This window comes from Emys orbicularis, chromosome 2 (genome assembly GCF_028017835.1).
Source record: "Emys orbicularis isolate rEmyOrb1 chromosome 2, rEmyOrb1.hap1, whole genome shotgun sequence".
Classification (NCBI taxonomy): domain Eukaryota; kingdom Metazoa; phylum Chordata; order Testudines; family Emydidae; genus Emys; species Emys orbicularis.
In genome coordinates, this window is record NC_088684.1 from 298,760,962 (window position 1) to 298,773,322 (window position 12,361).

Here is a 12,361-nt window from a genome sequence, read left to right on the forward strand (position 1 = left end):
ATTTAGTGGGTAAAATTCTGGCTCAGCTGAAGTCAGTGAGAGTTTGGCCATTGACTGCAATGGAGCCAGGATTTCACCCCATAGCTTTAATTTTGAAACCTGATTTGAATCCATTTTCTTAAGTCCTAGCACTCATTTATGGCACAGTATTCATGGGATCAGATCAGGGAAATAGTATGTCACTTTCATATCACGATACAAGATGGGAAGGACGGCCAACCAGAATACATTTGAAACTGGCATTTTTGCAAATAGTTTTGGCAACACTAAATTAACTAAATGTGGAGAAAGAAAAAAGCTTGTGGGGGGGGGGGTGTTCTTCTTTGTAATTTAAAATAAGTGGAGATACTGCCATTAATTAAAATAGAGGGACAAGGAAGCACATATAAGGAAGGTATCAAACTTTGAAAATCATCTGAGATACACATAACTGAAAATGCATCAGAGATAAATGCATTCAACGGAATCAAATCTCGTCTTGGCATCAAGTGATAAACTACGTCTGATTTGTAGGAATAATGGACTGAGTGGATTATTCCAACTGCTCTTCTAATGCTAGCTGCTGAAGATTCTCCACAATGACATGGGATCAGCAGGAGCGAGAGATGTAACTTCATTGCTGTTTGAACAGCCCTACAATAAATCCCACAAGGATTCACACTCTGAACCCCAAAACTATGAGATCCATATTGAATCTGCAATAATCAGAACTTATATCAATTAACTGGGTGGGCACCCTGAAAACTATCGTGATGGAGTAAAAGAAAAAATCAAAAATCCATGTCTAAAGCAACAACCAGAAGCCACTAACACAGAAGGAAAAAAGAAAACACTTATAGTTAAGGCCCTACTTGAATCGCGGGATGATTGTCAAATAATTGCGGCTGAGTTGCTGACAAGACATGGAAAATTGCAGAAAAATAATACTGGACTTTTATTAATTGCAGTAAGATGGAAAAGCCAGAGGAGACCAATTTGTTAAAGATAAAGTGCTGGAACAATATAAGCACTCAAATATTATGTTGTGCCTGCTAATTTTTTTGATAACTAGATAGTCTGCTGCAACTGCCAGCCGCCCATAGCTGACAGTGGGAGTCCTGCCATGCACGGGGCTGACAACGGGAGCCTACTGTCAGTCCTGCCCATTTCGGGGGTCCCGTTGTCAGCTGCACAGCTGACATAATTGCGATGGAAGCCTAATATTGAGGGATCTGCAATATCCTCAATATCGCGAATTAAGCAGGGCCTTACTTATGGTTTAATGAATATTCAGTGTAGTACAAAACACAAAATTGAATTAAATGGCAAAACAATTAATTAACTCAGAGTTAAGGTTACACAGTGGTCTCTCATGCCCTTCCAGGACATCAGGTTCAGCAAAACTCACACCTGTGAACAGGGCCGGCTCCAGGCACCAGCTTGCCAAGCAGGTGCTTGGGGCGGCCACTCCGGAGAGGGGCGGCACGTCCAGCTATTTGCTGGCAATTGGGCGGACAGTCCCTCATTCCCGCTCGGAGCGAAGGACCTCCCGCCGAATTGCCGCCGCAGATCGAGATCGCGGCTTTTTTTTTTTTTTTTTTTTGGCGCCGCTTGGGGCGGCCAAAACCCTGGAGCCAGCCCTGCCTTTGAAAACCAGGAAATACAGAGTTCAGGTAAACGCCCACGCAACCTTAACTCTGCCCGCTGGAGCTGGCAATGGCCACTGGGAATGATCTGCCTGCACTCTGGCTGCAGTCACTGTGTTAGGTGTAGCTGTGTGGAATGATGGAGGAATTTGTGTTTTGAAATGTCTAACGATTTCCAAATTTTGATTAGCTCTGGCCTAAAGCAACACATTGCATAGTACGATATACCTAACACACAATCTGACAACGGTCTGAAAGCATAAAGTAGGATTTTATTTCGTAATTTCTGCTGTTAAAATACTTTGCATTCCTTGCTGCAAGAGAAGGACATGTTTACAGTAGGATATAAACACTTCTGAGCAACCCAAAGAGAAGATGTGAGTAGTCATTTTAGCACAATGGTAGGGGCTGATCCTGGGGCAGGGGTCTGCCCTTTGTAGCCTTTTCTTTTATTTAGAATAAATGTAGTGATGTGATCCTACATCACCCTGGGTTCGGCTCTGGTTGCCACAGTGTCGAGATCAACAGAGTGACAGTCACTACTTGCTTCAGATTTAGAGCCTCTAGGAACACGTGAAGACCATGGATAGTGACACACACATTCACAAGTACCACATCTAGTGTGTATTACACGTTTTCTTACAGCCACAAGAAAGGTTTTAATTACCCAAGTGTGACCGGGGCCCTAGTGGGGAGCCTGCTGTGGTCACTCAATTAGGATGAACTGCATTTCCTTAAAGATATTCTGAGAGTCTGATGGATTCCTCACCAACTGAACATCAGTAGAGAAATGGCTCCTGCTGGGAATTTTCTCTTGACTACTCCCAATTTCACTCTTTTTTCCTTATCTGTATTTCCACACCCCATGAATATTGGGGTGCCCTGTTTTTCACAGGTTGTCTGTAGTTCCTCTTATTTTCATTAGCATCTATACACAACATGTACCCTGCGTCCAGGACACGTGTTGTAAATGATGTTACAATAAGGTATCTCGTGATTTTGAACAGTATATTGCAGTTGATTTTCCGCAACATCACCTGTTGGCACATCTTTCCAGTAGTCTTGTGATCTTACTGGCATAGGGTCAATCTTTGGTCACTTACTCATGTCAGGCATTCTTAAACCTATGGCCTAGTATGGCTAAGCTGAAATCTGACAGGCCTCAGCCTGCAGGCCTTGCGTTTCAGCCCTGCTGCACGTATATACCTAATGCTACTTATCACTCTTATACTTCTATAATCCTACACCTTAAATCTAGTTAGCATACCTTAATTAGAAGTAATTTAGCATCTGAGTTAATCATTACATCACACAGCACAACCATACATGGATAATAAAATGAACTAATTGGCTACACCTTGTCCCCTCAGACTGTGCAAAGGGCCCATGCTGCGAGTGGAGCAATTGTACGTGAATCAGCTAGAAGCCCCCGATGAGCACGTGGAGACAGTGCAGTGAGCTGCCAGCCCTTGTGCCCTGTACAGGAAGAGGGGGTGGAGATGCAGGGCGAGAGCCCTGGTTTTACTTCGTCCCTTTCAGACAGTGAGCACCACGGGGGTTCTGGCCAAGACCTGCACAGGGCTCAAAGGGCGGAGCTCATGGTGCCCGTTCTGCAGCTGGCTCTAGGTCGGAGCGGGGATCGCACTGCCAATGGCATTCTGGCCCTGCCTGCAGACCCCTCAGCTTTCCTTTCCACCCTCCGCGCCCGTGCGGGGTCCAGCCAGAACCTCCCACAGACTCATTCAATGGGATCCATTTCTGTCACATGTACTGGTGCATTGAGCGGGCTCCGGACAAGGATCCTGCCCTGGGACAGAGACTCTCAGGCCAGGGGACACTGCAAACTCACATCGGTATAACTACGTGTGAACCCACCCCCACGAGCGACGCAGTTACACCGACCTGACCCCCGTGTAGACGGGAGAGCGTCTCCTGCCGACGTAGCTCCCGTCTCTAGGGGAGTGGAGTCACCACGCTGACGGGAGACGCTCTCCCATAGTAACGTTTTCACTAAAGCGCTACAGCAGCGCAGCTGCACCGGCGCAGCTGTTGAAGTGTAGACAAGCCCCCACTGACTCCACAAGGAGAAGTACTAACCCCTCACCCTCATCTCAAGGTCTGTGCCCCTCCCCCTTCTAGCTGTTCACTTTGTTATCTATCCACCATCCCTCCCCCCCAAGCCCCCAGTTCCCATCTCCCATCCCCTCCTTCCCCACGCCCCGGACATACTTTTTCTTTCCTCTCCCCTCCCACCCCCCATGCCTTTCTCTGACTCTGTTCTCTGATATAATCCTACATGAGAACAAGCAGACCGGGCAGTCACTGCAGAACCGTGAGATAGGTATACCCTGCTCTCTCTGGTACTGACAGGGCCCCGGGCTACCCTGAGTCTCAGGGATGCAGGCTAAGCTGGAATCCTGTACCCCAGACCCAGAAGAAAGGGAAGATTTTCTCCCCGTTGAAAGAGGCCCGTGGGAAAGTGAAGATCGGGGCCAGATCATCAGCGTAATTAAATGCCACCAACCCCTCTTCATAGTCCAGAGAGACCCGGATCCTGCTGGGTTCTCTACTCAAGGACAGGCGGGTGACAGGGGAGGTGTGAGCCCGGTAGTCTCTGGCACTGCCCCATTTCTGCACCACCCAGACCCCCTCCTCGGGGGTAAAGCCAACCTCTTCCTTCCTCTGCACAGACTGTCTAGCTACCCCCACAGCCCAGTCTCCGTCTGCTCCTCCCTCCACCTTCACCTGCCAGGAACGTTTCCCCGAGTTGAAGCCCTCAGAGCCCAGCACACTGAGCAAATAATCAAATCTCTCCGGATTGTCAGACGAACTCTGTTTTTCGTGTCCCCGGCTCACGCTTCTTCGATCTTCAGACAGGACGAGCTCAGGATGTGCCGTGACTGGATCCAGAGTCACATTCGCTGGGGAGAGACAGAATCAGAGCGTTATTGGCAGACGTGGGTCAATGACAGAGCGAAAGGATCGGCTGGGCCAGACCTGAGACTCAGAATCTTCTCCCCCCCTGCACTCACCTACTTAGGAACAATACTGTGTAACGTATACGTGTGCCAGTGGGTGCTGCTCTTTATATAGCTAACTATATACACAGAGAGAGAGATTACCTGGCAAAAGTACTTCACTAACCCAGCGTTAAGATGCCTGGTGATACCTTGTGACCTTCAAGAAAGTCAGTTCAGCAAAACTGAATCTTGTGAATGCCGGGAGATAGCGAGTTCAGGTAAATGCCCTCGCAACCTTAACTCTGCCCGCTGGAGCTGGCAATAGCCACTGGGAATTACGTCCATGCACTTCAGCTGTAATCCCTGTGGTAGGTGTTGCTGTACTGAAGGGTGGAGGAATAAACTGGACCATCTTGGAAGATCTGTGATTGTGATAGGAGGTGACTGAGGGGTTGTGGCCCTCTGGGGTGTGTGTGTGTGTGTGTCCCTCTCTCCCTGGCCCCTGTGTGGGTGATCAGAGGAAAGAGGTGCCTGGGTATCTTGGGAGAGCCAGGATGCCTCGTTTCACTGCTGCCCTGGCCAGGCTGGTGTCACAGTGAAGCCCAGGGTTCCTCTTGCCCTGGGGAGCTGGGAGATGAGTGTGGAAGGTGAGTTTAATTCAGGGTAAGGGAATGCAGGGTGTCAGATGGCATCGTGTGCGTTAGGGGGAGGCGATTGTAAAAGGAGTTGTAAGATTTAGCAGCTGTGATGTTCTTTCTATGGCATGGGCTGAGATCGAGTGTAGGGCAGGTGTAGGGAGATCCTGTTCAGTACAGCGCAAAGGCAGAGCCGGAGTATGTGTTATGGGTGTACTGGGGCATGGCTCAAAGTGGGCAGAGTTAGGGTTGTGTGGGCATGTCCCTTAGCTCTGTATTTCCTGGTTTTCACAAGTTTGAGTTTTAGAATCATAGAGTAACAGGGTTGGAAGGGACCTCAGGAGGTCATCTAGTCCAACCCTCTGCTCAAAGCAGGACCAACCCCCAACTAAATCATCCCAGCCAGGGCTTTGTCAAGCCTGACCTTAAAAACCTCTAAGGAAGGAGATTCCACCACCTCCCTAGGTAACCCATTCCAGTGCTTCACCACCCTCCTAGTGAAAAAGTTTTTCCTAATATCCAACCTAAACCTCCTCCACTGTAACTTGAGACCATTACTCCTTATTTTGTCATCTGCCACCACTGAGAACAGTCTAGATCCATCCTCTTTGGAACCCCCTTTCAGGTAGTTGAAAGCAGCTATCAAATCCCCCCTCATTCTTTTCTTCTGCAGACTAAACAATCCCAGTTCCCTCAGCCTCTCCTCATAAGTCATGTGCTCCAGCCCGCTAATCATTTTTGTTGCCCTCCGCTGGACTCTTTCCAATTTTTCCACATCCTTCTTGTAGTGTGGGGCCCAAAACTGGACACAGTACTCCAGATGAGGCCTCACCAATGTCAAATAGTGGGGAATGATAACGTCCCTCAATCTGCTGGCAATGTTCCTACTTATACAGCCCAAAATGCCGTTAGCCTTCTTGGCAACAAGGGCATACTTTCAACTCATATCCAGCTTCTCGTCCACTGTAAACCCTAGGTCCTTTTCTGCAGAACTGCTGCCTAGCCATTCGGTCCCTAGTCTGTAGCAGTGCATGGGATTCTTCCGTCCTAAGTGCAGGACTCTGCACTTGTCCTTGTTGAACCTCATCAGGTTTCTTTTGGCCCAATCCTCTAATTTGTCTAGGTCCCTCTGTATCCGATACCTACCACGCCTCCCAGTTTAGTGTCATCTGCAAACTTTCTGAGGGTGCAGTCCACGCCATCCTCCAGATCATTAATGAAGATATTGAACAAAACCGGCCCCAGGACCAACCTTTGGGGCACTCCGCTTGATACCGGCTGCCAACTAGACATGGAGCCGTTGATCGCTACTCATTGAGCCCAACGATCTAGCCAGCTTTCTGTCTACCTTATAGTCCATTCATCCAGCCCATACTTCTTTAACTTGCTAGCAAGAATACTGTGGGAGACCGTATCAAAAGCTTTGCTAAAGTCAAGGAATAACACATCCACTGCTTTCCCCTCATCCACAGACCCAGTTATCTCCTCATAGAAGGCAATTAGGTTAGTCAGGCATGACTTGCCCTTGGTGAATCCATGCTGACTGTTCCTGATCACTTTCCTCTCCTCTAAGTGCTTCAGAATTGATTCCTTGAGGACCTGCTCCATGATTTTTCCAGGAACTGAGGTGAGGCTGACTGGCCTGTAGTTCCCCGGATCCTCCTTCTTCCCTTTTTTAAAGATGGGCACTACATTAGCCTTTTTCCAGTCATCCGGGACCTCCCCCGATTGCCATGAGTTTTCAAAGATAATGGCCAATGGCTCTGCAATCACATCCGCCAACTCCTTTAGCACCCTCGGATGCAGCGCATCCGGCCCCATGGACTTGTGCTCGTCCAGTTTTTCTAAATAGTCCCGAACCACTTCTTTCTCCACAGAGGGCTGGTCACCTCCTCCCTATACTGTGCTGCCCAGTGCAGCAGTCTGGGAGCTGATCTTGTTTGTGAAGACAAAGGCAAAAAAAGCATTGAGTACATGAGCTTTTTCCACATCCTCTGTCCAGGGCCGGTGCAACCACTAGGCAAACTAGGCGGTCGCCTAGGGCGCCAAGATTTGAGGGCGCCAAAAAGCGGTGCCCAAAATGTCTGGGATGCTCACTCGGCACCGGCTAAACGTGTAACCCTCTTCCCGCTGCTGTGCAAGGGGGCGCTGCGGCTTTGATCAGCTCCGGCGGGCCGGGAAGTGATGTCATTCCTCCTCCGGCCACCAGGGGCGCTGCGCTGCTCCCTGCTGCTCTGGCTCTTACCAAAGGCCCCGCCCCTGCTCCGCCCCGCCCCCACTCCCCTGAGCTCTGCAGCAGTGCCGGGGCTGCACTCACCGGTGGGGGGAAGTGCAGAGACCCGGCCCCAGCCACGCCGCTGGGGAGTGCTGCGGGGCGGTTCCCCCCTGCCCCCAAAGCCATCCCCCCCCAAGGCCTACCCCCCCGGAAGTCTGGGGCCCCCCTGCTCCTGCCCCCGAGGAGGCCTGGGGCCTTCCTGGGCCCACTCCCCCCCCCATGGAGGCCTGGGGCACCCCCCCCGCCCGCAGCCAGCCCCACACCCCATCTCCAGCCAACCCCTGCCACACCCCCTGCCCGAAGCCAGCCAGCCCCACACTCTGTCAGGTTATTCATTTATTTTCATTAAATATGTAGACTAAATAATGAAATTAATAAATTTTCAAGCCGAATGTGTATTAATTCTAATGAACAATGCCACATTATGCAGTATTCATTTTTGAAAGTTTATAATAAGCAATGCTCTGGGGGGAGAGGTGGGGGAGTGCAAGGTGGAAGTTTCGCCTAGGGCGCAAAATATCCTTGCACCGGCCCTGCCTCTGTCACTAGGTTGCCTCCCTCATTCAGTAAGGGGCCCACACTTTCCTTGACTTTCTTCTTGTTGCTAACATACCTGAAGAAACCCTTCTTCTTACTCTTAACATCTCTTGCTAGCTGCTACTCCAAGTGTGATTTGGCCTTCCTGATTTCACTCCTGCATGCCTGAGCAATATTTTTATACTCCTCCCTGGTCATTTGTCCAATCTTCCACTTCTTGTAAGCTTCTTTTTTGTGTTTAAGATCAGCAAGGATTTCACTGTTTAGCCAAGCTGGTCGCCTGCCATATTTACTATTCTTTCTACACATCGGGATGGTTTGTTCCTGCAACCGCAATAAGGATTCTTTAAAATACAGCCAGCTCTCCTGGACTCCTTTCCCCCTCATGTTATTCCCTCAGGGGATCCTGCCCATCAGTTCCCAGAGGGAGTCAAAGTCTGCTTTTCTGAAGTCCGGGGTCCGTATTCTGCTGCTCTCCTTTCTTCCTTGTGTCAGGATCATGAACTCGACCATCTCATGGTCACTGCCTCCCAGGTTCCCATCCACTTTTGCTTCCCCTACTAATTCTTCCCTGTTTGTGAGCAGCAGGTCAAGAAAAGCTCTGCCCCTAGTTGGTTCCTCCAGCACTTGCACCAGGAAATTGTCCCCTACACTTTCCAAAAACTTCCTGGATTGTCTGTGCACCGCTGTATTGATCTCCCAGCAGATATCAGGGTGATTAAAGTCTCCCATGAGAACCAGTGCCTGCAATCTAGTAACTTCTGTTAGTTGCTGGAAGAAGGCCTCGTCCACCTCATCCCCCTGGTCTGGTGGTCTATAGCAGACTCCCACCACGACATTACCCTTGTTACTCACACTTTTAAACTTAATCCAGAGACTCAGGTTTTTCTGCACTTTCATACCGGAGCTCTGAGCAGTCATACTCCTCTCTTACATACAATGCAACTCCCCCACCTTTTCTGCCCTGTCCTTCCTGAACAGTTTCTATCCATCCATGACAGTACTCCAGTCATGTGAGTTATCCCACCAAGTCTCTGTTATTCCAATCACATCATAATTCCTTGACTGTGCCAGGACTTCCAGTTCTCCCTGCTTGTTTCCCAGGTTTCTTGCATTTGTGTATAGGCACTTAAGATAACTCGCTGATCGTCCTGCTTTCTCAGAATGAGACAGGAGTCCTCCCCTCTTGCGCTCTCCTGCTCATGCTTCCTCCTGGTATCCCATTTCCCCACTTACCTCAGGGCTTTGGTCTCCTTCCCCTGGTGAACCTAGTTTAAAGCCCTCCTCACTAGTTAGCCATCCTGCTTGCGAAGATGCTCTTCCCTCTCTTCGTTAGGTGGAGCCCGTCTCTGCCTAGCACTCCTCCTTCTTGGAACACCATCCCATGGTCAAAAAATCCAAATCCTCCATGAATTTATCTAGTTCTTTTTTGAACCCTGTTATGGTCTTGGCCTTCACAACATCCTCCGGCAAGGAGTTTCACAGGTTGACTATGCGTTGTGTGAAGAAATACTTCCTTTTATTTGTCTGCAACCTACTGCCTATTAATTTCATTGGGTGCCCCCTAGTTCTTGTGTTATGAGAAGTAGTAAATAACACTTCCTAATCTACTTTATCTACACCAGTCATGATTTTATAGACCTCAATCATATCTCCCATTAGCCATCTCTTTTCCAAGCTTAAAAGTCCCAGTCTTATTAATCTCTCCTCATACGGAAGCCGTTCCATACCCCTAATCATTTTTGTTGCCCTTTTCTGAACCTTTTCCAATTCCAGTATATCTTTTTGGAGATGAGGTGACCACATCTGCACACAGTATTCAAGATGTGGGCGTACCATGGATTTATATAGAGGCAACATGATATTTTCTGTCCTATTATCTATCCCTTTCTTAATTCTTCCCAGCATTCTGTTCGCTTTTTTGACTGCCGCTGCACATTGAGTGGATGTTTTCAGAGAACTATCCACAATAGGGTGACCAGATGTCCTGATTTTATAGGGACAGTCCCAATTTTGGGTCTTTTTTCTTATATAGGCTCCTATTACCACCCCCCCCCCAACCCCGTCCCGATTTTTCACATTTGCTGTCTGGTCACCCTAATCCACAATGACTCCAAGATCTCAACATTTTATATGTATAGTTGGGATTCTGTTCTCCAATGTGCATCACTTTGCATTTATCAACATTAAATTTCATTGCTCAGTCACCCAGTTTTGTGAGATCCTTTTGTAGCTCTTCGCAGTCTGTCTGGGTCTTAACTATCTTTAGTAATTTTGTATCATCTGCAAATGTTGCCACCTCATTGTTTACCCCTTTTCCCAGATCATTTATGAATATGTTGAATAGGACTGGTCCCAGAACAGACCCCTGGGGGACACCATTATTTACCTCTCTCCATTCTGAAAACTGACCATTTATACCTACCCTTTGTTTCCTATCTTTTAACCAGTTACCAATCCATGAGAGCACCTTCCCTCTTATCCTGTGGCAGCTTACTTTGCATAAGAGCATTTGGTGAGGGATCTTGTCAAAGACTTTCTGAAAATCTAAGTACACTATATCCACTGGATCCCCTTGGTTCACATGCTTGTTGACCCCCTCAAAGAATTCTAGTAGATTGGTGAGGCATGATTTCCCTTTACAAAAACTATGTTGACTCTTCCTCAACAAATTATGTTCATCTATATGTCTGACAATATTGTTCTTTATTATAGTTTCAACCAGTTTGCCCAGTACTGAAGTCAGTCTTACAGGTCTTTAATTGCCGGGATCACCTCTGGAGACCTTTTTAAAAATTGGCGTCACATTAGCTATCCTCCAGTCATCTGGTTTAAATGACAGGTTACAGACTACAGTTAGTAGTTCTGCAATTTCACATTTGAGTTCCTTCAGAACTCTTGGGTGATACCATCTGGTCCTGGAGACTTATTGCTGTTTAATTTATCAATTTGTTCCAAAACCTCCTCTAATGATACCTCAATTTGGGACAGTTCCTCAGATCTGTCACCTAAAAAGAATGGCTCAGATTTGGGAATCTCCCTCACATCCTCAGCCATGAAGACCGATGCAAAGAATTCATTTAGTTTCTCTGCAATGACCATATCGTCCTTGAGTACTCCTTTAGCACCTCGATCATCCAGTGGTCCCTCTGGTAGTTTAGCAGGCTTCCTGCTTCTGATGTACTTTAAAAAAATTTTGTTATTACTTTTTGAGTCTTTGGCTAACTGTTCCTCAAATTATTTTTTGGCCTTCCTTATTGTATTTTTACATTTCATTTGCCAATGTTTATGCTCCTTTCTATTTTCCTCACTAGGATTTAACTTCCACTTTTTAAAGGATGCTTTTTTGCCTCTCACAGCTTCTTCTACTTTGTTGTTTAGCCACGGTGGCTCTTTTTTTGTTCTGTTACTATGTTTTTTTAATTTGGGGTATACATTTAACTTGAGCCTCTATTATGATGTTATTAAAAAGTTTCCATGCAGCTTGCAGAGATTTCACTTTTGGCGCTGTACTCTTTAATTTCTGTTTAACTAACCTCCTCATTTTTGTGTAGTTCCCCTTTCTGAAATAAAATGCTACAGTGTTGGGCCACTGTGGTGTTTTTCCTGCCACAGGGATATTAAATTTAATTATATTATGGTTACTATTACCAAGCGGTCCAGCTATATTCACCTCTTGGACCAGATTCTGTGCTCCACTTCGGACTAAATCAAAAATTGCCTCTCCTCTGGTGGGTTCCAGGACTAGCTACTCCAAGAAGCAGTCATTTAAGGTGTCAAGAAACTTTATCTCTGCATCCCATCCTGAGGTGACATGTACCCAGTCAATATGGGGATAATTGAAATCCCCCATTATTATTGGGTTTTTTATTTTAATAGCCTCTCTAATCTCCCTGAGCATTTCACAGTCACTATCATCACCCTGGTCAGGTGGTTGGTAATATATCCCCACCGCTGTATTCTTATTATTAGAGCATGGAATTACTATCCATAGAGATTCTATGGTACAGTTTGATTCATTTAAGATTTTTACTTCATTTGATTCTACGCTTTCTTTCACATATAGTGCCACTCCCCCACCAGCACGACCTGTTCTGTCCTTCCGATATATTTTGTACCCTGGTATTACTGTGTCCCTTTGATTATCCTCATTCCACCAAGTTTCTGTGATGCCTATTGTATGAACATCCTCATTTAATACAAGGCACTCTAGTTCACCCATCTTATTATTTAGACTTTTAGCACTGGTATATTAGCACTTTAAAAACTTGTCTCCTTTTAGCTGTCTGCCATTACATGATGTAATTGAATGGGACTTTTTTTTTGTTA

General features: G+C 47.1%; 1 protein-coding gene across 1 annotated transcript in view; it reads right to left on the reverse strand.

Moving 5' to 3' along the window:
- Window positions 1-4,016: 4,016 nt before the first annotated feature.
- The window catches only part of LOC135873909 (stonustoxin subunit alpha-like), a 28,615-nt gene continuing 20,270 nt past the window's right edge, over window positions 4,017-12,361 (reverse strand). Inside the window, exon 3 of the mRNA XM_065398517.1 lies at window positions 4,017-4,546. Coding sequence (XP_065254589.1) covers window positions 4,017-4,546 — 530 coding nt within the window. The remainder of the gene's footprint in view (window positions 4,547-12,361) is intronic.